The 24483-nt window shown below is 38.2% G+C and overlaps 1 protein-coding gene and 1 long non-coding RNA gene across 4 annotated transcripts; one reads left to right on the top strand and one right to left on the bottom strand.

Moving 5' to 3' along the window:
- Positions 1–370: 370 nt before the first annotated feature.
- Positions 371–6124, bottom strand: LOC105048646 (uncharacterized). 2 transcript variants are annotated; one of them, XR_012142971.1, is made up of 4 exons: positions 5912–6124; positions 5250–5353; positions 4106–4185; positions 371–1109 (listed from the first exon to the last, which is right to left on the bottom strand). It is a non-coding gene; the product is annotated as an uncharacterized lncRNA (long non-coding RNA). The 2 variants fall into 2 exon arrangements; XR_012142972.1 differs by lacking the exon at positions 4106–4185.
- Positions 6125–13353: 7229 nt separating this feature from the next.
- LOC140859460 (O-fucosyltransferase 7-like) lies at positions 13354–20933 on the top strand. Of its 2 annotated transcripts, none has more exons than XM_073261338.1 (10): positions 13354–13719; positions 14077–14175; positions 14386–14485; positions 14577–14644; positions 16644–16732; positions 17070–17250; positions 17352–17480; positions 17590–17723; positions 17829–18042; positions 20781–20933. In XM_073261338.1, exons 1-10 carry the CDS (start codon positions 13618–13620, stop codon positions 20889–20891), a joined length of 1227 nt encoding a protein of 408 aa, XP_073117439.1. In that variant the 5' UTR covers positions 13354–13617; the 3' UTR covers positions 20892–20933. The 2 variants fall into 2 exon arrangements, with proteins under 2 accessions (XP_073117439.1, XP_073117438.1); XM_073261337.1 differs by having other exon boundaries at positions 13369–13773; positions 20781–20929.
- Positions 20934–24483: the final 3550 nt, after the last annotated feature.

The following is a 24483-nucleotide window of genomic DNA, read 5'->3' as shown; positions in this document are numbered from 1 at the left end:
ATGCATCTGATTGTTATCAAACCTGCCGACAGATTTATCATAAATCAATCAATCATATTTGAATTGTTGGGGTGCACCTATCAGGAATAGCTTATCGTACAGCTACAATCGACACAGTGGACCAACATCTGATGTAGAAGTACCACCAGATCATCTCGTCAGGATTGATATTTAGAATTCCGGAGCAAGAAACTACAAATCTACCCCATCAGTTTTTCATCCGATTTGCAACATGGAGCAAGATGTCATTGAGATCTGGAAAACAGAAACAGCGAAAAACCAGCTTCCAACCTCTAGAAAGGATTCCTGAGACCCTTTTTCTCACCACCTGGAAAGTGAGCCCACACCATTTCAAAAGTAATTGGCAACATTTCATGAAGAAAAGTTTTATTGATTCTTTTGTCAAACCACACAACATTCCGTGAATTCTCTGATTCCTTGTAAGCGAGATGAAACCAAATGAACAAAGGTATATTCACTGCTGTCGGAGTTATGTGCTCAGCCCCTATAAAAAATACAACAATATGGGTATTGGTATCATCAATCTCCTATGCTACCCAAATTTCCTTGGCGGAAAAAATGAGGAATTGTTAGCTTTTCTGAGTACTCTGTAATTCTGTACAACTTCCGTTTTGGTTTCATGAAACAAAATGCTGATATGGTAAAACCAGATTTAAATTTTGCTTCCTATTATAAGCAGCCCAATACTATCTGAATGCAGTTACTAAATTCATATCATCATCACCACCACCACAAGCCCCCACTTGATGCTCCTGCTTCAGCCACCGAAAAACTTCATTGAGGGAAGAAGAAATTTCCTTGCCTGTACGTACGCTCTCAAATTTTGAAATCCAGTCTTCATTTTGAAATCCAGAAGGCAGCCATGCTGCCAGTTGAATGATCTTCCGAGATATTTGCATCAAGCAAAGAGAATGAAGCTGGTGAAACGTCATTCTGTTTTGATATTTTGGAGGATGAGCACCTCCTGCCTTGCTGTTCCCTGATAATTGCATACTTTTTGGCAATGGTTTCTCTGCTGCTACCATATTTCTGGTTCTCCTCTTCTGGAGCTTTTGGTGGACTTCTTTTCATCTCCACATGCCCTTATTCTGAACGCCAAATATCTGAGCTTAATGGCCAGAAATGAAATGAATATGGTGGAAGTAATGAAACATGTACGATGCATAAAGGCAAAATATGATACTCAGATTAAGCAGAAGCCACATGAGCTGTTCAATAGATGCAGCTTCTCTGATTACTCAAGCAACAAATTTTACTAGGATGGTTGCTGTAATTTTTCTTGCCCAGCAAGAAAAAGAAGTTCATTACTTATGAAGGAATCTGATGTGGAAGTGCTACTGCTAAAATCTGGACAAACATGAAATGTAGAATTCTAGAGCACATGCCAAGAGTAAGATGAGCAGCAAAAGTATAAACTGGTGGAAGCATGCCCCACCCCCTTCTTTTTCCTTTTCGTTTCCTATCATTATGAAAATGAAATCATGGGATGGTGCCTGTGGCGACTAACATAATACAACTTGGAAGGTAACATACTAGTGACACACCAGATTCAAGATCCATATTTATATCCTTGATATTTCTTGTCAATGGTACGACTTGCTCACCAACTTTACACCCTTGTTGAAGCCACGACCACTCTGTAATTAACAGAGAGGGCCATAATTGTATAAGATATTGCACCAGAGCCAATGGAACCTGACAGTCTCCCTAATGCTGATAACACTATGGCTATGGAAGCCTTCTAAGAACCAGGTCAATGATGGTTTTGACAATAAACCAAGTATAGCTTAAACCTGTCAGGTGCTTAATTAACAAATCGCAGTACTTGCCATTAGAGAGGTGACCAAGCATGGTGTGAAAATCATGGTTTGCTGCATCTCTCCATATCGGACAAGGATCAAGGGAGATCTCGTTGTTGCATAGCTCAGGTCAGAGCAACGTGCCATCGGACGTTCAACAGGCAGTCTCACGATCGGGCATGAGTGTTCGGAAGTTTTCATTGTATACTCCCGCAGGTCGGAAGGCGGCGGGGGAAGGAGGGGGACACTAGGCAGGATCTTTCAACAGCAAATTCCCCATACAGATGTGCCTACCAAAAAGATACTCCGAAGGCTTCGGGATCGAGGTCTTATTAGCCGAAGAAGACCCAGGCCAATCACGTGGCCTCTTTGACGAACATCAGCGACCATCCTATCGCGTATTGAAGAATCTCTTAATTGAGTATTTCCATCGAGCTGGGAATCCTTTGCATGATTGGAGATCGAATCTTCAGAATCTGGAGAAGATCATCACGCTGGGGAGGGGCATGACAAGATCTTTCTTTTGAGCTTTGTTTGCAACTTGGTAGTCCTACTCTGATTGAGCAATTCCGTCGCTAACCACTGACCTTCCTCCTTCTCCTTGTAGGCTTGAAGGCCTTTCTACTTCTCTTTGTTGTCTCATCCAGATTTTTCTTCCGTAGAGCGATCTGACGAAACATCTAGAAACATAGATCCAAGATCATATACTTCACTTGCCAAAAGGAGCAAGCAAAGAGAGTCCCATCACTGGAAAAGGGAGACTATCAAACAACAAAGAAAGAAGTCTCCAAAAATGCCAGATAGATCAAAGGAAACTGTACGTCAAGCCATGTAACGGAATAGAAAGAGCACCGTCCGTACCGTCAATGGAGTCAACCACCTCGGAATGAGCGGATCTCATTTCGTTAGATGGTTAGGTTTTACACAAAAATCGAGAGTCAGTTGGATCAGTTAGGAATCACCCTTTCGTTATCATTAGACACTTAAGAGAGAGAAAGAAAGCCGGTAAACATTGTAAAAATCCCGGCTAGTTACTAAAGCCAACCCGACGCTCTACGGTGCAGAAGAATCTGCTGACTCAGGGGACAAGACTCATTCTCCATTCTCAGAGGAGAGTTCCACTTCTTTCCCAAGCCCGCGTAGTTCACCAGCCCGACAGTATCTTGCTGAAGTAGTAATGATGGCAGACGCTGACCAAGCTAGTGAACTTGCCCAGATGAGAAAACAAATGAGAGAGAAAGACCGTAAAATCGAGGAACTTTCTCTACAACTTCAGAGCGTCCTTAGACAAGAGTAGTCCAATACTACAGTCTGACCCCAATAGAGCATCTTCATCTACGACTATACCTGAGCGACAAGAAAGAGGAGCTTCGCTGCTAAGGACATACCATGCCATATTACTACTATATTGGTATTTCACACCATCTCATACCGACTCTATCGTACCATACCAAACAGTGTACTGACACTGTAATAAGATTTTACTAGTACGGGGTTCGGTATCAAGACGGTGAATCTTGGTTAGAATGATAATTGCAAATTATTTAATGAAGATCATCTATATGTCAAATGGTCTAAAAATAGTTAATACTGGTTTAATGAGCAAATCTTATAAAAAACATATTTGGGGTGATGAGAGCCCACAAGATCACCACATATGGGTGAGCTGCAAGGCTTTATGTCAGCTATAAATAAGGCTTGAACCCAAAATTATGCAAAAGCATACTCTTGATAGGTTTGATTGGGAGGCCCTACAGCTAAAATTTTAGCATATGCATGCTGTCAATGCAAGATAGGATAAAGATGGATAGAGCTAAAGAATCACAAAAGACATAGGAAAAAAATCACACTCACATTTCTACAAGATCATTGCTCCAAATGGATCGAATTTGTTCATATGATGAGAACCCATGTAGGTATGTGTCTTGTTCCATATTGGTTATGTGCTAGGGAGACCACAGATATTTATACAAAGTCAAGGAATGCCAATAATATCTTCAGCTCGTTTTTTTAGGTGAGATCTTGGATTGTTATAAATGGTATCAAAGAGAACCCAATTGTGACCTATGTGAACTAGGGGATACTATAGCACGAGCCTATTTCGAGCTCAACATGGGTTAATTATGGTGTTCATGATTGGATTTGGAACCTTAGCTTAGTGACGACATCAAAGCTTAACATAGGAAGTATGTGGAAATCCATGCAAGCGAATGTTCAGTTCCACATTGATTATATATTGGGAAGATCTTGGATGCTTACACAATGCCATAGAAATCAAATAATACCTTTTGGCTGACCTTTTTGTATGAGGTCATGGGTTATTGCACATATCTTCCTCCTTATTTTAGAACTTGAACTTTCCAAGCTTCAAAAAAAAATTGTTATTTGCCTAAAGAAATTGCTTGCCAAAAATAAAGCATAGATAACCATGATAATGGGGTAGATTTTATTGAATCTTTGCCCAAGAAAGGGATGCAATCAACAATATAACCCATTCCTTGCAAAATAGCTTCAAAAGGTAGCAGATATACCACATGATTATGATATGGCATTCCATATATATAGAACAAACAACATTATATCTATATAATTTGAATTCCTTGATTGTCTTCATTCAAATGGTGATTCACAATCTCGAACCTAATACAAAAAATATAAGAAACATATACGTTGGTAGTTAACAATCTTCCCCCATTAGGCATGAATTGCGCAATCAAATTGGAAAATGAATTCTGGGGATCTTTAAAGATTATTTGGAAGAAATTAGCATAATAGTTTATTGGGGACATGATCCAATTAAAGTTCATCTTGACTCGATTATCTTGCATCACATTTTTGTTGTCCTTTGCTCATTGGAAACAAATGCTTCTGACCTCTTAGTGTTTCAGGCTTGCTTCTAACGAACATCGTTAAATCGAAACAGAAAGACAAGCAGGGGAAAAAAAAGAAAAGAAACAAAGGAAAATAGCATGATGAACAGATACCTCTTCAAAAATTTCTTTGGCATCACCTTCAAGATGAATGAGGTTAAGAAAACTATAAGAAAAAGCTGGTGCATAACATGCAACCATTCTTGCAGGACTATAAGATCAACATGCAACAGTTAGTCTAAGATCATCTGACATAATCAAACAGGAAAAGAACATGCATAAAAACTTATGACAATATCATAAGCAAGATGACTGACCTTGTTGGAAAATGAGCTGTATTACCCTAATTAGATATTCTAATTAGGGATACTGGTGACTCTGGATTATAATATATTCCCTAATTAGATTCTTTAATTAGGAAAAATCAAGGTGGCAATGGGTTGTCCTGTTTCCTTGTAAAAAGACTAAATATTGTATATAATGGGGACTACTCTACCCCATTTGAATATAATAAAAAAAATAATCTCTCTTTTCCTCCTTTCCTCCACGTTCAACAGACCTTCTTTATCTTGGAGTTAATGAATAGAACATCGACATCCCGATCTTCAACCAGGAACAATATGTGCAAATACACACGTACATCAAAGGAGCAGATGCAACAATCTGCGCGAAGCACATGCTATAATTATTGAGCAGGTTTATAATTGGAAGCCATATAAAGATCAAACAAAGCAAGATTCCACAAGTAGAAAGTAAAAAAATATACACATAAGCAAAATGCTTAATGCCTTGAAGAAGGAAATAAGGGTACACATTCTTCTGATAATTTGATTCATTTAAATACAGAGGTTTGTGGAACATTTGCATTAATACCAGTGATTACCTTTGCCAGAATAAGATACAGCCACACAGGTATAATCTATATTCGACCTTCAACAAGTATTCCCTTCCACACGAAATCTAAACAAGAGGGGAAAAAACCGAAAAGAAATTACTACACAAGAGCTCAATTAGATAAAAATTCCAAATAATTCTTGCTCATCGACCAAAATGAATTAACCTTACCAATAAAACATTAAAATACTGCTAGAACTAAAAGAGGTGGGATTGATGGAAACCTTTATGCTCGAAGAAGAAATTCAGCACAAGATTTATTTAATAAGAAAGAAGGGGGCAAAAAGAGCAAGGGATAAGAATAGGAAGTGGGAACAGAGATCTAACGGTCGGGATGTCGGCGGGGACGAGGATGATGATGGAGAGGGAGAAGAACCAGGAGCGTCCGATCGTCCGGCCCCAAGACGAACCGCAGGATTACCACCACCATGCCCAGCGTCAGCGGAAGCGATATTGGAGAAAAAGCAAACCCACATCTATCTCTTTTTCTCTTCCCAATTATTCCTGTCCTTCTCCGGAGATGGAAGAAGGGGAACGGAAGGCCAGTGGCTCAGTGGCGCTTTGATGGGCTGCGGAACCAAGTTACGGCCTGCGTAGGTGGGCCTTCATGGGCTGTTCCAAACCCGGTCCATGATCACGTCTAAATTGAATGCGAAATGCCGAATTCTAACGTCTCCGGTCTGGGCACGATATGCAGAGCTTTTTTAAAAAATATATATATATATTCTCGTCAAACTCACCAAGTCACCATTCAGGCTGGGGGTTATCATACACACCTCACGCTCGCAACTCATCATTCAGGTAAAAGTCTATAAAATAGACAAGACCAGGTATAATCCAATAATAAAATTACCATAATCGAAAATAAAATAAAATAAAATGTTTCATAACTTTGAGACAATAAAAATAATTCAACTATAACGTCCAAATTTCAGTACTATCAATAATATTCTATCCTCCTCCAACTTTCGCTAGCAAATCCCAACTCTCCTGATACTCTGAAAAAAAATGCAATAATATGACCAACAGCTTAGAAAGAATTCTCGTAAGCACACTACTAACTAAATAAAATAATAGTTAACAGTACACAACCATTATAATTATTAAAATAATATTAAATTATAGTCATCATGAAATGTACGTATCAATGTTCTAGCAACTTAAATGTTACTTCCGTTGCTTAACAAAATGCATCACATACAACACAATAATGTCTTTGATAATAGTTTATCATCAACAAATGTTTATCATCATGGTTTGCATTCGGCCAATATTCTAGAAGTATCTTATAATTAACTTAAATTATTTATAGCTTTGAATCAGTTATGGTCACGTTTCTGCTTGCTGCATTTAAAGCACATATAGATCGTAGCCATTCCATCCTATCACATGGGGTGGAAGGGTATGACCACATTTTATTATTTCTGTCATCATTGAACCACCAATCTCCACTCACTACCATATCATATTCATCTAATTATCGTACCCTCTACTCTTCTCATGCTAAGATCCGTAGCCTGCTAGCTATTATGGCCACCTCTTGCACTGCAACCTACCCTTCATCATCATGGCCTCCAATTGTCGCGACTCCACCATCTTAGCCGGCTTTTGTAACTCATGGCTTATGTTCATCTTTGCGACCTTCTCTCGGTGCTGTGATTCCAACTAACCGCTACTTGACATCCACAAATATCTTTTTACCGCCACAATCTCCACACATCACCATGCCACTATCATAGCCTTTATTCACCACTAGTCCGCCACTGCAATCTTCTCTCCCCTCACCGTCATTATCTGTGCTCACCGCAACTACGCTACCATGGTCTCCCTGAATTATCATAGCTCCCACTTGCCTATACTTCATCCGTTAGAACCTTACTATCTCAGGCTGACAATATGCAACCATTAGGGCCTCGAGCTCACACCAAGCAACTCCCACACTAAGAAACGAGGAGGAAGAATGGTAAGGGAAGGAGAGCATGGGAGAGAGGCTGGATGAAGAAAGGGGAGGCTTAGGGGTTGGGGGACTCCTTGCCCTCAGAGGACAAAATAGCCCAACAAGAGCCGGTGCAACAGCTAGGGTTAGGGTTTTGAATTCAGATCTTTTGCTGCATAATTTTTGCATCACAAAGTCCTATGCCCCCATGGATAGCTAGCTGCCATATCATCCATCCTAAAAAATAGGCGGTTTTCATTTATCCTAGGAATTTGTCAAGCATTTTCAGTGTAATATATGGGGTGTGCAAATTTAAAGAAAACTATCTTTTTTCGAGATTGATGATGTGTGACTATCAATAATGATACTGTACTGTGTGATGGCTATCCATAATGATATGTTACTGTACAATGTTGCATTATATATGATCCAGATCATAAGATCTCTTCTGAGAAGAGAGAAACTATTAGTCTCTCTCTGGAAAGCTTAAAGAGAGAGCAGCTCTCTTTTCTTTGTTATTGATTAAAATCAGTCGACATCTTGTGAAAAACTAAAGTTGCGTTTGGTAGCTGACAATATATCCAGATTACTGATAATTTAAAATGGACCCATCAAATTATTATATTTAGTATGCTTTTTGGATGGCAATCAGATTATCTTAACAATTCAGATTGCCTTCAGATTGTTTTGGAAAGAGGTGGCTATCCAAATTACTATTTGTTTGACAATATTATAAAAATTTTTTGTACAAAATTATCCCTCAAAAAAAAAAATCACACACAGCCCACCATCCCACCTCCTCCTCTCGTGGCTCTTACCCTCCCATTTTTCTCCTAACTCCCTCATGCTTTTGCCACCCTGGACCGCCTCTCCTTTGTCTGTGCTCTCATCATCTCCAACCATAGCTCTTACTTCTACACTGGCATCGATCTCTTTTCCATTGCCGCCGCCTCTTCATCCGACAACCCAGCCGCTGTCTCCTTCTCTCGCTATGCATGTGTTAAAAATTTAAATTTAAATTTAAAAAATAAAATTATTTTTTTTTAGTAATTCAAAATTTCATAAAATTTTATGAAAATATTTTAACAATTTGATTTTATATCACTAGTAATTTGATTGTTAGATTAAATATGTCAATCAAAATTCACAATAATTTTACTGCAATATAATTATTAATAATTTAATAATATTAATTTATTTTAAAAATAATTTATATTATCTTCTAATATTATTTGATGATGTATCAAATGCAACCTAAATGATTCGGCTGATCCACTAGATTGTCCCACTATTATATGAAAGTTACGAGCCCCCGATGGAACATAAACCCATAGCGACAAAGTTGCACACCTGGCTGGCAATGAGCTTGACCCCCGTGACAGGGACGCTTGCTCCCAGGACACTCGTCCATCCTGTAGCAAGTTCCCGCGTTCGATTTCTGGCAGCTCTTTCCCTCTCCAAACCTGTGCTATTTTAACTAGCAAAAGGAGAAAGTAGCGTTATTTTGATATAACAATATAAATAAATAAAGTGGTACATGGACTCAAATGCCCGCATTCAATATCTCATGCGAGGTCAAAATAACAAATAAAGAAGCATAAACTGAATAGGTGGATGACTGACATTGGTCAATTCATTCTGCGTCTAGATTATATGGCTATAACAATTAGAGGATCTAAAGGTAGTCGAACCAATCGATTGCCTCGTTCGTTGAGATGGTCGGAAAAAGCTCGTTTCGACGTATTGGAGTGCGGTATTCCAACAAAAGGCGAGTTCTATGTTGGGATGGTGGAATTATTCCAAGGCAAACTCTCTTAATTAGTGACCGGCCTAGTTAGGCAAGCCAAAACCAATACTTTATAATAATAATAATAATAATAGCGGTGGATTGCGCTGACAATGAAAGGGCTGTCGACCATCGAAGAAAGGAGGTCCATGCAGGGCGGGAGGAGCTTTTCTAATTGGGAATATCTTGCTGCATTGGATAATTCCTAAGATCACCAAGGCTCAGGTGCTGTTCGCTGATCACCAACACCCAATTGCACCGGTCGTTTTCATTTCGGAAAACCATCAGATCTATGTACCCAACAAAAGCCATCGCGTCTGCCGAGCGCTAACTCAGCGGGCAAATTGCGGCCCACAAAGTTCACCAACCAGCATTCGTACGCGGGCCAATCAAAACAGCTCCCTCGTCGCCGTGTACGGGCTTCTGGAAAAAAGTTTGGGTACGTGGCGCTCCATTTGCCCACCGAGGACGTTGCCTTTGTCCGCACCGTCGTGTACGGTCAATAAGACTTGTCCGAGACCACCGACACGCAAATCTGCAGGACAAGTTGGGTCGGAATTTTCCGGTGGCCCACACGTAGTCCTTATCGATGCGCTGGGCCCACCCTCTCCCACACCGTCGATCAATCATCCCACGATCACAATGTCGACATGGACCCCCATTTCGTAGTGGCCGGAACGCCAATGTGATGCCACGGTTGGCGAGTCCACCGTTCCAACGGTTGGTTACATCAAAGAATCTGATGCCGCGCACTGAAATCAGCACCTTCGCATCGCTGGTACCCCTTTTAATTAACGTCTCTCATGCATTGTAGATCACGTCCACTATACAATTTTTTCTCTAGCAACGTCGACCCCTGCACCCGTTGCCCACCATATTGGGTTTGGATGGATGGATACCGGATACATTAAAATTCTTTGGAAACTAAGGTTCCGAGGGAAAAGAAAAACTAAAGGTGTCTCATCGACCAGCTCAAATTTAGTCACACTCCAATACAAAATTTAGTCAGAATCCAATAACAAGCCTATGGCGTAGATGCGTGGTTGTTTTAGAGTGGAAAGTGTGGAAGTAGGGTGGCAATCAAGTAAATTAAATTAGATCAAAAATTTATCAATTCGAATCTGATTCATAATTAAAAGAATCAATCTGTCCTATATACTAAATAGCAATTGGATTTATTCCATATAACTCACTTATTAAATAAGTTAAGTCGGATAAAATGAATTACACATGTTAAAGAAATTAAATGGATTAGGTTATACATGCTAGAAACATGCTAAGTAGATTCAAAATAACTTAGATAATCTTTTTAAGTAGATTAAATGGATCAAATTATAATCTAATTTATTTATTAAATAAATTAAAATAGATTAAACAGATCAAAAATCTAAATCTAAATTCAATCCATTTAATAAACAGATCTAGATAGATTGACTTATTTATGATTCAAATTCATTGATTTCAAATTCAAATCCATTTAAAATTAGTTCTTTGATATTTGCAGATCAAATTGATACGTCGGATCATAAATTATCACCTTTACACAGAAGTGAGGGGTCAAAAAAAAACTATAATTTAGAAGAACTTATGTTCAGCAGGAATGATGCATGTGGTAGGCGATAAAGCTTATTACTGTGATTGCTTACAAAAAAAAAAAAAAAAAAAAAAGACTTATTACTGTAATTGAGTGAAACTTGCGCCAACGCACCGATGACATGTCTTATATTTAAAAAAATATCAAGACTTTAAATAATGGAAGCTTTCAATTTTATCTTCCTTTATATTTTTAATTTGCATTGCAAAGGTAACAAATGCATGACGGTGCTGTATTTTTTTTTTGGCAGAGAGAATGGGGTGAGGGGAGGCTCATCGGCATAGCAATGGTTTTTTTTTTTTTGGTATAAAAAATAGGGTGAGAGAGGGCTCACCAGCATAGCAATCTCCTTTAAACATGATCATGAAGATCTCCATCCTACTGAGTGAATATTCGATGCAGAGAGCAATAAGTACGATTTCTTCCCTATTACGCTCGAGAAGAGATCCCGAGGCGGATGAGTATGTCATCTCCAACTTTATCTCAACACATGACGGATTAGAAATCGTATCTGTCCCATTTGCATAGCTATCATAGATAAATTTTCTCATTTAATCGACTGTACATGATCTCAAATCTATCACGTGCAGAGCAAATACCATGACCATGCTGTTAAAGAAAGAGCTAGGAAACGAAAGCGGCTGCAAAGAGAAATTCAGTTATAAATGACTTTCATATTTAAATAGAAACAATGGATAAATAGAGGGGCTCATGATTTATGGTCTGCTTCATTAGTTTGGCTTGTGCAAATTGGCACAGTTCTGGTGTGAATCAAAATGAACTTAGAGTGACACAACTAGCTCCTCATGCATTGCAGTACATCTTGGTTAGCCAGCATGAGCAACTGCGTTGGCCTATTTACATTTAAAAGAAGAATTAAACAATATGGTCAGCTTGGGTACAATACTAAAATATATAGTCTAATTTCAAACTGTCATGTTCAATTTCAAATTTCGTTTGGTTTAGTATTATATTTTTGAGAGATGCCCGAATATCAAGCTTTTTCTTACTATTTTGTCTAATATAATTGTGAAACAAAGTTCTAAAATTTCACAACTCAATTCTTTGTCTACAGCATTATCTTGAATAATTTATCATGCTAAATAAATTGCCAATGTTTTGAGAAATTTATTAATAAAATATCCAGCTAAATGCTACAAAATTAAATCATAAAACATAAATGCTTGATTGTAAACTATACAAATGATCGGCTAAAAATTGAAAAGATATATTTAATTTAAAATCAAGTACAAATATTTGAATATGTTCCAATGTTTAGAGATTAAAAGAAATTTAAGTAGGAAATTTCCATGGCAGAGATTTTGCCCTCTCAGGCCAGGGAAGTATCATGGTAAGGAGGGAAGGGAAAGGGAGGAAAATAGCCACGGTGAGGGGCTACTAGGAGAGGAAGGACGAACCGATCGTGGAGGACGAGAGAGCAGGGATGAAATTGATAAAATCCAATCCCCAATTCACGTAGAATTATTGAAAACGACTCGGTTCCAATAAACCGTGAACGGTTCGAGAGGTTCATGGGTTGAACCGATGGATCTTTTTATTTTAATTGTTTCTTAAGATCTATTTTTTTATAGATAAAAAAATTATTTAAAAATTTATATTTTTTTGAAATAAATATTTTTTAGATAATTTTTAGGTAAAAATAATTTATTTATATTTTTTTATGTATCGAAAAATAATTTTGAAATTTGTTATTTATATTTTTTTATATTATTATTTTTTTAAATAAATTGTTAAAATTTATTTTTATTTTTTATAATATCACCTTCCATGCTTTTTCGATTTGGAGAAGATTATTAAGTATTGAATGATGAAAATATTGAAAATAATAATGAAGTATTTTAAAAGTAAAATTAAATATCTACTATATTAAGTAATAAAAAAATAATTTAGTCATTTTTTTAGATCGATGAAATTTTTTTTATTTTATAAATAAATATTATTTATAAAAAAGTATTTTATGTATCTTAAAAAATATTAAAAAATAAATAAATTAATTAATTATAATTTTTTTTATAATATTTATTCATAAAAGAATGGAACCGGCCACTGCAATTATAAATCGGTCAATGGTTTTCGATTCTTGTAAAATTGTTTGCAGGAGATAGCGACACATGTTTCACGCGACAGCGCCTGATCACCGCTCTTACATAGAATACATCAAGTAGAGCACTGATTGAAGCAGGTATACGACTCACCTGATAACCGTCCGCCTGTCTTAAGTACCACCGCTCCCACTCCCACGCACCATCCAAGTTTCAAACGACCGGTGAATCTACATACCGGTGATGGAATCAGTCATGGACAACATCATTCAAACCAGAATACTTACCGTTCGGATAAGGCGTTTTATTTATTTTATTTGCTTTTGGGAATAGGCACCGCCCCGCAACCTCCCTCCTACGTTCCCACCCTCACTTTGCCAGCCTGGCAGCGGCGACGGGTTCCATGCGTGAATTTGGAGACCTGGGAACTAGCTACGGAAGTTTGAGAGAGGTGAGGAGCAACAGAACGGAATAAAGGCGATGCAATAATTTGTGCTGGCACTGGGAGGGGGACAGTTGGAACAGTGGCTAGTTGAAGAACCCTTAGTTCTCTCACTCTCACTACCGTTTCACTTTCACACATGCTCTCTTTAAAGCGAGACACCGGAGAACAAAGCACGGGCGAACAAAAGAGGAAAGAGTAGAGAGAGAGAGATGCAGAGGCGCAGGCTAAGGGTGAGCAGCCTGTCCCTCATGCGGTGGCTGCTATCGTGCGCCATCGGCGCGATTGCCCTAGGGGCGCTCATGGCCGTCCACGTATTCTCCTTCTCTACCGTTCGCTCCCTCTCCGACGCCTTCAAGTTCCCGGAGGCACTCCACCTTCTCCTCCTTTCCTTGTACTCTTTTCGACGATTCCCTTTTTTTTTTTTTTCAATTTTTTTGAATTTTTTTACGCTTACATTGAGCCCTGTTTGTTGTCGTTTAATTCATAGAAATGCTGCGATCCCAAGGAGGTTTTTTTTTTCTTGAATTATTTTTGTAAGATTTACTTAGCCGGGTTCACTATTTCAGCAATTTTGTAAGTTTTCTACGGATTTATCTACATTTTTCGGAAAAAAGATGGAAGAATTAGAGGGTTTAAGAGCGCTCATGGTTTGGATTATTGTTCTGCAGCAATGTGAGATTGGGTGCCGGAGGTGGGGCGGCGAGCTGAGGTGGGCGCAGGAGTTAGCGCCGCCCAAACTCTCCAAACTGCCGACTTCCACTCAGAAGGTGAACCAAAATCATGATTCTTGAAGCTTGCCATTGATAAAAATCAGATCTTGTTCCAGTACAATTTAGCTTGTTTTGATCCAAAAGCTTTCGTTTTTGTAATCTTGATGAAGCAATGGCTAATAATTTTCGTAGATTTTAGCTAGTCTTTGAGATGCAAAGAAGTCATGCCATCTATTTCATTGCTGTTCACTTCTCAAGACTTGACAGTTGGGCGGCGCCAAAGAGGTTTCGCAATTCAAGAAGCTGTGGAAGCCTCCGTCGAGGCGTGATTTCGTGCCATGCGTGGAACCCACCTCGTCATATTTGCGTAAGAGAATTCCACCCCTGTCCATTTTATTTTTTGGGACACCTTGCTGTCCTGATTCCTTGTTGCTATGACGGGGTTTGATATTTTTCAGCTCGTTCTGAGTCGAGAGGTTATTTGCTAGTTTACGCCAATGGTGGGTTAAACCAGATGCGAGCCGGGGTGGGCATTTCTTTTCCAAATTTTTGTCATTCGTTTTGGTTCTCATTTTTGGATAAACTGATATTCAAAATGTTATCAATTGTTCTGTTTCTTAAGTTTCTCGCACTACATCCAAAATTCATTTTCCATTCTGCATTGGAAAAAAAGTTGTTGCGTAATTGGCTAGAGAACTAGGTAATGGAAATCTCAGGTATGTTTTACTTCATTAAGTTGAAAATGTCATTGATCCTGACACCTGTACAAGGTTTCTAGAGCAACGTTCTTCGGCAATATGTATCACTTATTTGTTTGTTAAGAAGATGAGATATTGTGTTTTTGGGGGTTTACATGAATGTGAGAAAGGAAGAATGGCTTCTGAAATGCATGATGAATTCGGACTACTTAGATGACAAAAGATGTAATTATGAGATGGTGTACAAGCATTGGGATACAGATTATAGTCTGTGGGATGTCTATTTCTCTTTCAGGCAAGGCAATATCTTACAAACAAGCTTCTGCTGTTTTGGAGTTGTTTGTGGACTTTGACTTTGCACATATAATACAGAGGCACTAAATACTCCTCAGCAAACAAGTTTCATGTGCTGCGTGCCTGCTTCTCCATGTAACAATCAATTATTTTGCATAATAAGAACAATTGTTAAATGCATGGTTGGAAGTAGAAAAGAACAGACAAATACTGGTGGATGTCGATCTGTAATGTTAAAGATGAACTAAGAATTACGCCTGGATGTATCATTATCATTACTCTCAAAGCAGCTACTGAGTTACAAGGCACTTAAATAGTTGCACCAGCTAAATGCTTATTGCTTTACTTGTATGAAATTGATAAAAAAATAGATTTTCTATTATATATGTGTAATAACATTAAGTTCTGTGTAGAGGTGAATATTATATTGTCAGCATGTTATAAAAATGTTTTTTTCTTTGTGGCAATAGGTATTACTTGAAATTTTGTTTTTATATCATCACAATTATTCTATGCTCCTTATTTGCAACAAAAAATCATTTTTTATAAAACTTTTATATAAAGGAGAGTGGATATTATTCAAGGTTCACAACATGGCTGATAATCAAACAGTTTTCGGTCTTACCAAGTTCAATTTTATTTGCACAGCAAGGTCACCTATTACAATGGTCTTCAATGTTTTTTCTAGTCAAAATGTTGACTCAATCAGCCTCATAACATTTTGTGCAAACCTAGCTTTCTTTAACGACTAACTGAGACTGATTTTAGTGTTAGATTGCATGTTTCTGAAATTCATGCTACCCCAGAAACTGCATTTGTTGCTTTATGTATTGGTGATAATTGTATGCACATGTTCAATACCTTATACATAATAGACTCGATGGGGTCTTTATGTATGTTCCTCCACCATAGATCAATTAATGGCTGGAGCTACTCCCAGCTCACTGATTATCATTTACGCCAGTGTTGGATAAGAAACTTCACAAATCTACATTGAAAAAGTAATATTGTCAATCACAGCAGGCTACTGGAAATTGTGAATAGTAGTTACCACAAAGTCCTACCCAAATCATTTCCAGTTCATTTCAAATTATGTGTTATTGCATACTACCAACAGCCACATGCAGTAATTGCACTTTGAGTTGCCTCTGCTGGGATGAGGCAGGCTTAAGAACAATCGCAACACTGAAATCATATTTGTTCATGAGGTATTGCCACTGAATGGGAGACATCTGTTTCTTAGATCATCATTTGACATCACATCTTTTTTTTTTTTTTGTGCTTCTTCTTCTTCTTCTTGTTCTTATTAACTATAAGTTTGTGATCTCCGTTTGTCAGTTCTTTCAAATCATGCTTCTACACAATATACACATCAATCATTTACTGTTATGTAGCCTTTCCTCATGCAAGTAAATGCTAGGAATCATAAAACTTATATTCTAAATCAAAGGCTTGGTGAATCATTTCCTGTTTTCTGTTTTGCTGTTTGTTTATTGGTCGACCATTCAAGGACATAATCATTTTGAATGGCAGATATGCGACATGGTAGCTGTTGCACGTTTAATTAATGCCACACTTGTTGTTCCACGTCTCGATAAAAATTCATTTTGGCAAGATTCTAGGTACATTCATTCTTTCATAAGTGCCTTTTATATATGAGTGTGTGGGCGAAAACTACCTGAATGCATTTCTTTTTGTAGTTTCCTTGTAAATGGGTGGTGATGTACCTCCATGTGCATGCAGGTGAATATCACCTACATGGTGTACAGCTTCAGATCAGCTGTTGTATGGGACCCACCAATATTTGGTGGAGGACCCACTCAGTAGCTGCACTGCTGTGCAAGCATGTATGTGGCTTTTCCCTGCATCCATGTGGAGGTAAAACATCCCTTTCTATTTGTTATATTATTTTTTAAAAAGATTGCTTCCTATGTTGATGGCTTTGTTGTCCGACGACAGCAATTTCTCAGATGTCTTTGATGAAGAACATTTCATCCATTCTTTGTCAAGTGATGTTAAAATTATAAAGAAACTGCCAAAGGAGTTGAAGGGAACTACCAAAGCCATCATGCAATTTAGAAGCTGGTCTGGAGTAGAATACTACCAAGATGAGATATCTCGGTTGTGGGATGATTATCTCGTAATGAATTTTATGAGGGAATCTATTTGTCATCTTTCCTTCACTGTTCACTATCAGTTGATAATTGGTGGCATTCCTGATGCAAATACTTTTCTTAATAGGTTATTCTGGCTGCTAAGTCTGATTCTCGTCTTGCCAACAACAAGCTTCCTTCTGACATTCAAAAGCTTCGTTGTCGTGCTTTCTATAAAGCACTTCGATTTGCTCCCCAAATTGAGGCACTAGGAAAAGTAATACTTAATCCATATTTTTTTTAAAAAAAATTCCTGTTTGACCATATCATAAATGCCTTTACTACTATGATCATTGTTTATGCTTCTGGTGATGTTACATCTGTAGTTATTGGTGGAGAGAATGAGGTCCTATGGTCCATATATTGCTTTGCACTTGCGTTATGAGAAGGACATGCTTGCTTTTAGTGGCTGCACCTATGGCTTGTCTCCTGCTGAAGCTGATGAGTTGGCAAGAATTAGGTAAAAGTTTCATACAAGGGTTTTTGTAGATTATTGATTTGCCTAGTAAAATCTATAACTAGTTCAATTATATTAACTAAGACCTGCTATCGCTTCATCCTGCAGAGAGAACATTTCATATTGGAAGGTGAAGGATATTGATCCCCAAGAACAAAGGACAAAGGGGTACTGCCCATTGACTCCAAAGGAGGTGGGAATTTTTCTTTCTTCTCTAGGATATCCATCAAATACTCCTGTATATGTTGCAGCAGGAGAGATATATGGAGGAGATTCTCATATGGCTGAGCTCGAAGCCCGCTTTCCCATTCTAATGAGCAAGGTACAAAATAATTATATTTCTGTAACTAGAGGCTGCCTATCTTAATTGCTGCTTTTTCTGCATTTAGTATTGTAGCTAGCATTGGTTTGATTTTGTTATTAATACACTGTATAGTTTGTTCGCAGTTCCTTAGTTTTGTAGCATATTCAGTGAGCATACCGTTTGCATTGGTTTATGGCTATTTTTAATTTTTTCATTGTCAACTTTTTTGGCAAAAGCAGTAGTTGTGATGCAAATTACTTTTAGAAATGATACTGCCTTGTTGTATACACCGTAAGCTGGGGCTTTATAGGAGGGTGTAAAATCACCTTAGATTGCAAGTTCAGTATTAGTCTACTGGAGATATCCTATATACAACAGCTAAGTGACAAAAACATCGGACTCTGTTGCTTTCATAATGGCTCCATATAAATGAAACAGGTTTACAGATTAACAGAAAGCAATATTTTGACGGAAAGCCTTCTAGAAAGAAAAACCCATAGATGCAATTTTTGCATAAACCCACCCAATTTCTTAAGTCAAGAAGACCTGAATAAAAGCATTTAAGAGGGTTAAAGAGATATACACCTCATCATCTGTGAGTCGTCTTCTACTAGGTGCTTCATATTACTTCTGCACCAAAATTCCATGACCATAAGCCTCTTCTACCAGGACTTATTGCATCCTGCCATTTGTGAAGAAGGAAGCTACTTAGAAGTAGTAATTTCAAGATTTGACTCTACAATTTGCCATTTGAAAGCCTACAAGAATCAGATGATCAAATAATCACTAGTGTTCTACAAGAATCCCTACCAAAGATCACAAATGATGCCAGATAGTAAGGGGTTAAGCGAGAGAGGGGAAAGAGATTGAGATAAAGAAGTAAATAGGAAAAGAGAGATAACAAGTGGAATTTACCACTAAATTCAAAGCAACTTTAATGTAAAGTTCATTTCACCCTCTTTCTTCCTTGTATATAGATACAAGATGACCTTGCATATCCCCCTGTATTAATACTTACAACTTGATAAGATATAAATAAATAAATACTTTTACACCACCATGCATGAATCATAATTAATGAGCGTAGAAATATTAAGAGACATATTGAATATCAATAACACATAATTAAAGCATAATAACCACTAGCTATTAATAGCATAGCTAATACTACAATTTGATTGCTTGAGTAAATTATAGGCCACTCCAAAATGGGCTGAACCCAAATAGATTGACCAATATAATTGGTCTATCACTTTTGTGACAAAACACTTTCGCTGCATGGAACTCATTCTCGAGTTCAATGCTTGGTTAAGAACTTGATGATGAAGGATGATCAATGTTTTCTACTGTGCTGTCCAAAATCTTTTCTTCTTGGACCTCTCATTCCACATCTTGTGTCACAATTGATGGTGTGGTCCTATATGATTTATTGATAAAATGAATAAACTCATGCAATATTTTTTTCCTGCAAGATTGTGGTTGAATCAACATGGGTGTAGTAATCACAAATAATGGCCAGATATATACTCCTTGCAAGTAAGGGTCTTCATAATCTTTTCAAGTAAAATGAGGAGAAACATTACCATTTATCAAATATGACTCTACCTTTCAGTCAAAACATTTAAAGGATCAAAAAATTAATCCTCATGATCAATTTTAAGATATAATTTCTTGGCATTGAATGCTGTCACGTGATTCACCATCATGATTGTTGAATTTATGGGCATACTTAGATGTTGCAATTATGAGGGTTTCAAGAGCTAGAGGATAAGATGCAAGAGTCTTAGAAGGAGAATTAGGAGTATGAGACACGGCCATATTAGGAGGTTTTGAGGTGAATTCCTAACTTCAGCTGTCTCCTCAATTGGTGCCTTGCCCTTCAGTTGATTTAATCTTGCTCATGATTGAACTTTGGAGGATGATAGTCTATCATTTGAAGAAGTTCTAGTTCTCATGAGCTGGGAAAGCATTGCTTGAAGTTGCTCAAACTTTTGTCTTTCTTTGAAAGCTTCATCTAGCCTTCTATTTGAGTCAAGCATGCATCCTGTTGATGAGGTAACTTCTTGTGATGTGAAAGGGGCTTTCATCTCGCTCTTTGTTGTTGCGTACCAAGATTTTAGAAAGAAGTGTTCTTAAAGAGAGAATAAGAGAGGACGAGATGTTGAACTAATGTTTGATACCAACAGATGCTGGAATATTAGGGGGGTTAAGCAGAAGAAGGAAAAGAGATTGAGATGAAGAAGAAGTGAATAGGAGAAGAGAGATAAGAAGTGCAATCCACCACTAATTGTGGCTAAAACTAGGGCACCCAAGCATGTCATCTGGTGATGCTAACCAATTCAGTTTGTTATAGGTTTTTCTAAATCCACCTTGCATATGATATCGGAAACTTATTCCTCTTCCATAAATCACTGTAGTCATTTGCAATAGGGCACTATTATATATCTGTCTTGATGTCATCTAAATTCATGAAACCAGATTACCTATTACTTAATCTATGAGGAAGATTCGTGAAGATATTGCTAGGCTATTATAACTAAAATTGTTAGTTTCTGCCACATTTTAATAAAAATAATAGTGTAAATTTCGTCGTATGATTTGACCACCCTCCTTTGAGCTATTATTAGAACAAAATAATCTCATCTCTTATTAGTGCCCTTGAATGAAGGAAATGTTAAAATGATAGGCCCAATTATCCTTTATTTTATCAATTGAAAAACCTCTTCTGAATTTGTTTTTGCAATTTATTTCCATAGACACAATGTGGAAGTTCAAGAGCTGCAGATTGTCATCCTTCTGTAGACCATAAGTACACGATCGATCAAAAGCAGGTCAACCAAGGTGATGAAGTTCTATACCATACCTGATGTAGGATAAGAGTGCGAAATAACTCAAGGCATCATGCTACACAGACATTTCTAGTTTTGGGATTTCAGGATATCTTGCATTCGAGATTAGAGGTGCAAAGAGTCAAGTTGAACTGAGTACTAACCTACTCGGCTCAGCTTGTTCTATCAAAGGCATATTTGAGCTCACATGGAGATTGGACTGCTACTCTTCAAGCTTGCCTGATTTGTTAACTGAATAGGCTTAAATGTGCTTGTTATTGAGCCTAGCTTGGGTTTTTATCTTTTTTGCATGCCAAATGTTTATGCTTGGCTCGTTTGGTAGGCAAGCTTTAAATGATGTTTAAGATTGCCCAGGCTTCTGATCCCACTAGTTTGATCAAGCCTGTTATTGCAAGAACCTGAGCTGTTTACAATCAGCTTAGTACACTTGCAGCACTAACTTGGTACTTGGCACAATATTTTGAAGTGTATCATCAAAGAGCATTCAACACAAGTTGTTGTACACTACCCTTCGACTATTTTAAGTGTTAACTGGTTTCATCTTAAAGTTTCATACATTCCATTAATGTAAAATGGCGTAAATTCCATTAATGTAAAATGGTGTAAATTTTAGTTACAAATCCAATTGCTTGCAAAATCGATTTGAACCACCCAATTTAGGGTGTACCAAACTGGTGCGGAACTTGGTCAGTTCTGCATGTCGTTTCGGGGCAGCACATGAACCGGTCAAAAGAAAACAAGTATGAACTGAGTGAAATTGCCCGGTTGCACTTGATTCAGGTGGTATTGACCCAGCCGATTAAGGTTACAAAATACCCTCCCTATCCCTCTAAACTTGATTTGGTTACTCTGTCTCGCTTCTCTCTCTCTCTCTCTCTCTCATGCACGTTTGCTCTCTCCACCATGCCGGACTTCTCGTCAATGACCTCTGCCTCCGAGATCTTCACCACCTACAGCTCCCACTTCATTGGCAATCCTCCTCATGACCCTCATCCTGTGGCTTGGATCTACTACACATGGTGGCCCTGGGTTCCACATCCACCATCACCATCTTTGGTGATCATTGGTAAGATGCCGGACCACCTTTCCTCTCCCTCTCTCCCTCAATCTAGTTCTAAGGTGAAACCCAAGATTGGGTGAATTGGAATTTGCCCTGCACTCATATGCATACCAGCATCGGTATGGTACTATATAGCTGATCCAAAACTTGACCACTATAGGTCACAGTACCAGTTTTACAAGCCTTAACCTGCATCTTTTCTGATAATATCTAGATATCTATTTGTTAACATACTTTATATTGTTTGGAAGTACCTATGGTACTTTGCAGCACATGGACATATGGCATCATTGTCAGAACCTGGGTAATGATGGTTTAATGTGACTTTAGGATAATATTAATTAGAAATATTGGTCTAGAGTGATAACCTGATATTAGGCTAAGATGAAATGAAGATAAATCAATAGGTTATTTGAAGTCACCAACTTTTAGGTTATAATATTCTTTTATACCTACAATGTTCTTAAAAAAAGTCGAATACTGATGGAAGTCACCAGAACAATGGAGAGTTTTTTTTGGTGTTTCAGATTTTCATGTGCTTTTTAAGACAACAAAATAAATTGAGGGAGAAAGGGACATCTTCGATTAGCCCAAAAAGGAAAATGAGGATTTAGTCCTCACCAACTTGTAAACCATCATTTGGATGTGGTATTCACGGGTCTTTGTGAAAGTTTTGGCCAAGTTTCAGTATTCTACCAATATATCTGCAGTTCTAAAATTATGTGAAATTTAAATGTTGATGACAGTCAAAAGGACTAAGAGAAAGATCGATCTAGGCTTCTAGGTAGGGGGTGGCGATGTTTAATCATTTATATTGCTTAGTCGACTTATCTCGTTTAAGTTGACTCAACCCATCGTAGGTCAGGTTAGCTAGGGATGGCAATGGGGCAGGTATGAGTCGAGTCGGCCCATATCCATACCTGTCTAGCAATTAAAAATCCCATATATATACTCACCCGTACCCGCCTTAGGTTGGGTCGGGTTGGGTCAAGTAGAGATGCAGGTCGAGTCGATAGATAATAGGGGTGAGTTGGATCGGACAGGTACATATAAACAATATAAAGTCATTATAATTTTGAAGGGATATATTATATATATATATATATATATATATATATATATATATATATATATATATATATATATATATAAAGTTATATTGGATCAGATTCGGGGTGGGGCATATCGTTACCTATACCCGATCCGAATCCCTAAGGTTAGGGATTGGCTGAAATTGCCATCCCTAAGGTTAGGTTACCTATTTAGTACTATAGTCAGGTTCAGATCTAGATTTTTGATCTGTTTAGTACATATGTCAGATTTGGATTGATAGAATTTTGATCTATCTTGTATCTAACATGATCCATATCTAGTCTAACATGACCTGATGGCACCCCTACTTCTAGGATTTTCATATGTCCCTTGAGGTTTTGAAGATAATAAAGTAGGTTGATGGAGAGTAACACGTGACATAGTAGAGATAAGGCTAGAAACAGACCCGACTGGGTCGTGCCACACTCCTATCCAAGCCCAATGCAAAATTTTTTTGGTCTTTGGGCCAGGCTTAGTCCCAAAACCTTTTGGAAAATACATGCTCGAGCCCAACCCAAAGCCTAGGCCTAGTTCAAACCCGATTGGGCTGGCTCGAATTAGTTGTTTGGGCCAAAAATTAGGTCAGCCTGAATATGTAGAGGGGTTCATTGAATTACAAAGCTTGGAGGTGCTTTTCTTCTTTTTAATCACTCTCCAAAGACTTTTTGATCATCCCGGTGGCTAACGGCATCTGAGGAGAGGATTTGATGTTAATGTTTGATGTTAATGGTGGCACTGAAGGGGAATGACCGGCGACTCCAGAGAGGGGATCAGGCCAACTGAAGGTTGGGAAGCAGAGGGGGTGGCAATGGCAGTGATGGCGGATCGGGATTGCAATAGAGGATGTGGGAAAATGGGGAGGAGAGGCTGTGGGTGGGCCAAGTAGGGGGGAAGTGAGAGGTGGGGAAATCGGAAGCAAAGGCCATGGGGAGAGCAGAGGCTAGGGTAAGGGTTTCAATCAAGGAGCTCTAGCAAGGGGGAAGGAGGGGGGATTAGGGTTTTCGATAATAGGGGAAGGAACTATCGAGTTATATAAAATAGTTAAACTGAGGAAATAAGTAGATATACAATACAAAAGGGTCTCACAACATTACCATTTCCTCTTACTATATAAAAGGATCGGATTAAGGGCTCAAGCTTATTTTGGAAATGATACCAGGATGGGTTCAGGCCTAAGTTGGGGCTTTGTTTCGAGTCTTGTCTGGGCTCGCTGGGTTCGGGCCGGTCCAAGGATATACCTGAGCTTAACTCAAAAATACATAAACTCTACTTTTAAGCCAAACCCAATCCGAACTCTTTCGGGCCTAGACCATAGCTCGACTTGAAGTTGGCCTGGCTCGAGGGTCTTGAGCCGGCCTAGACCTATTTCAAGCCCCAAGCAAAGAACACACACATGGCTATTCATTGCCGCCTCACCCCCTCCCTTGGGCAAGAAAACCAAAATTCTTTTCAAGTTAT

This window comes from Elaeis guineensis, chromosome 7 (genome assembly GCF_000442705.2).
Source record: "Elaeis guineensis isolate ETL-2024a chromosome 7, EG11, whole genome shotgun sequence".
In the NCBI taxonomy this organism is placed as follows: Eukaryota; Viridiplantae; Streptophyta; class Magnoliopsida; order Arecales; family Arecaceae; genus Elaeis; species Elaeis guineensis.
This window is presented reverse-complemented; position numbering and strand designations above follow the sequence as displayed.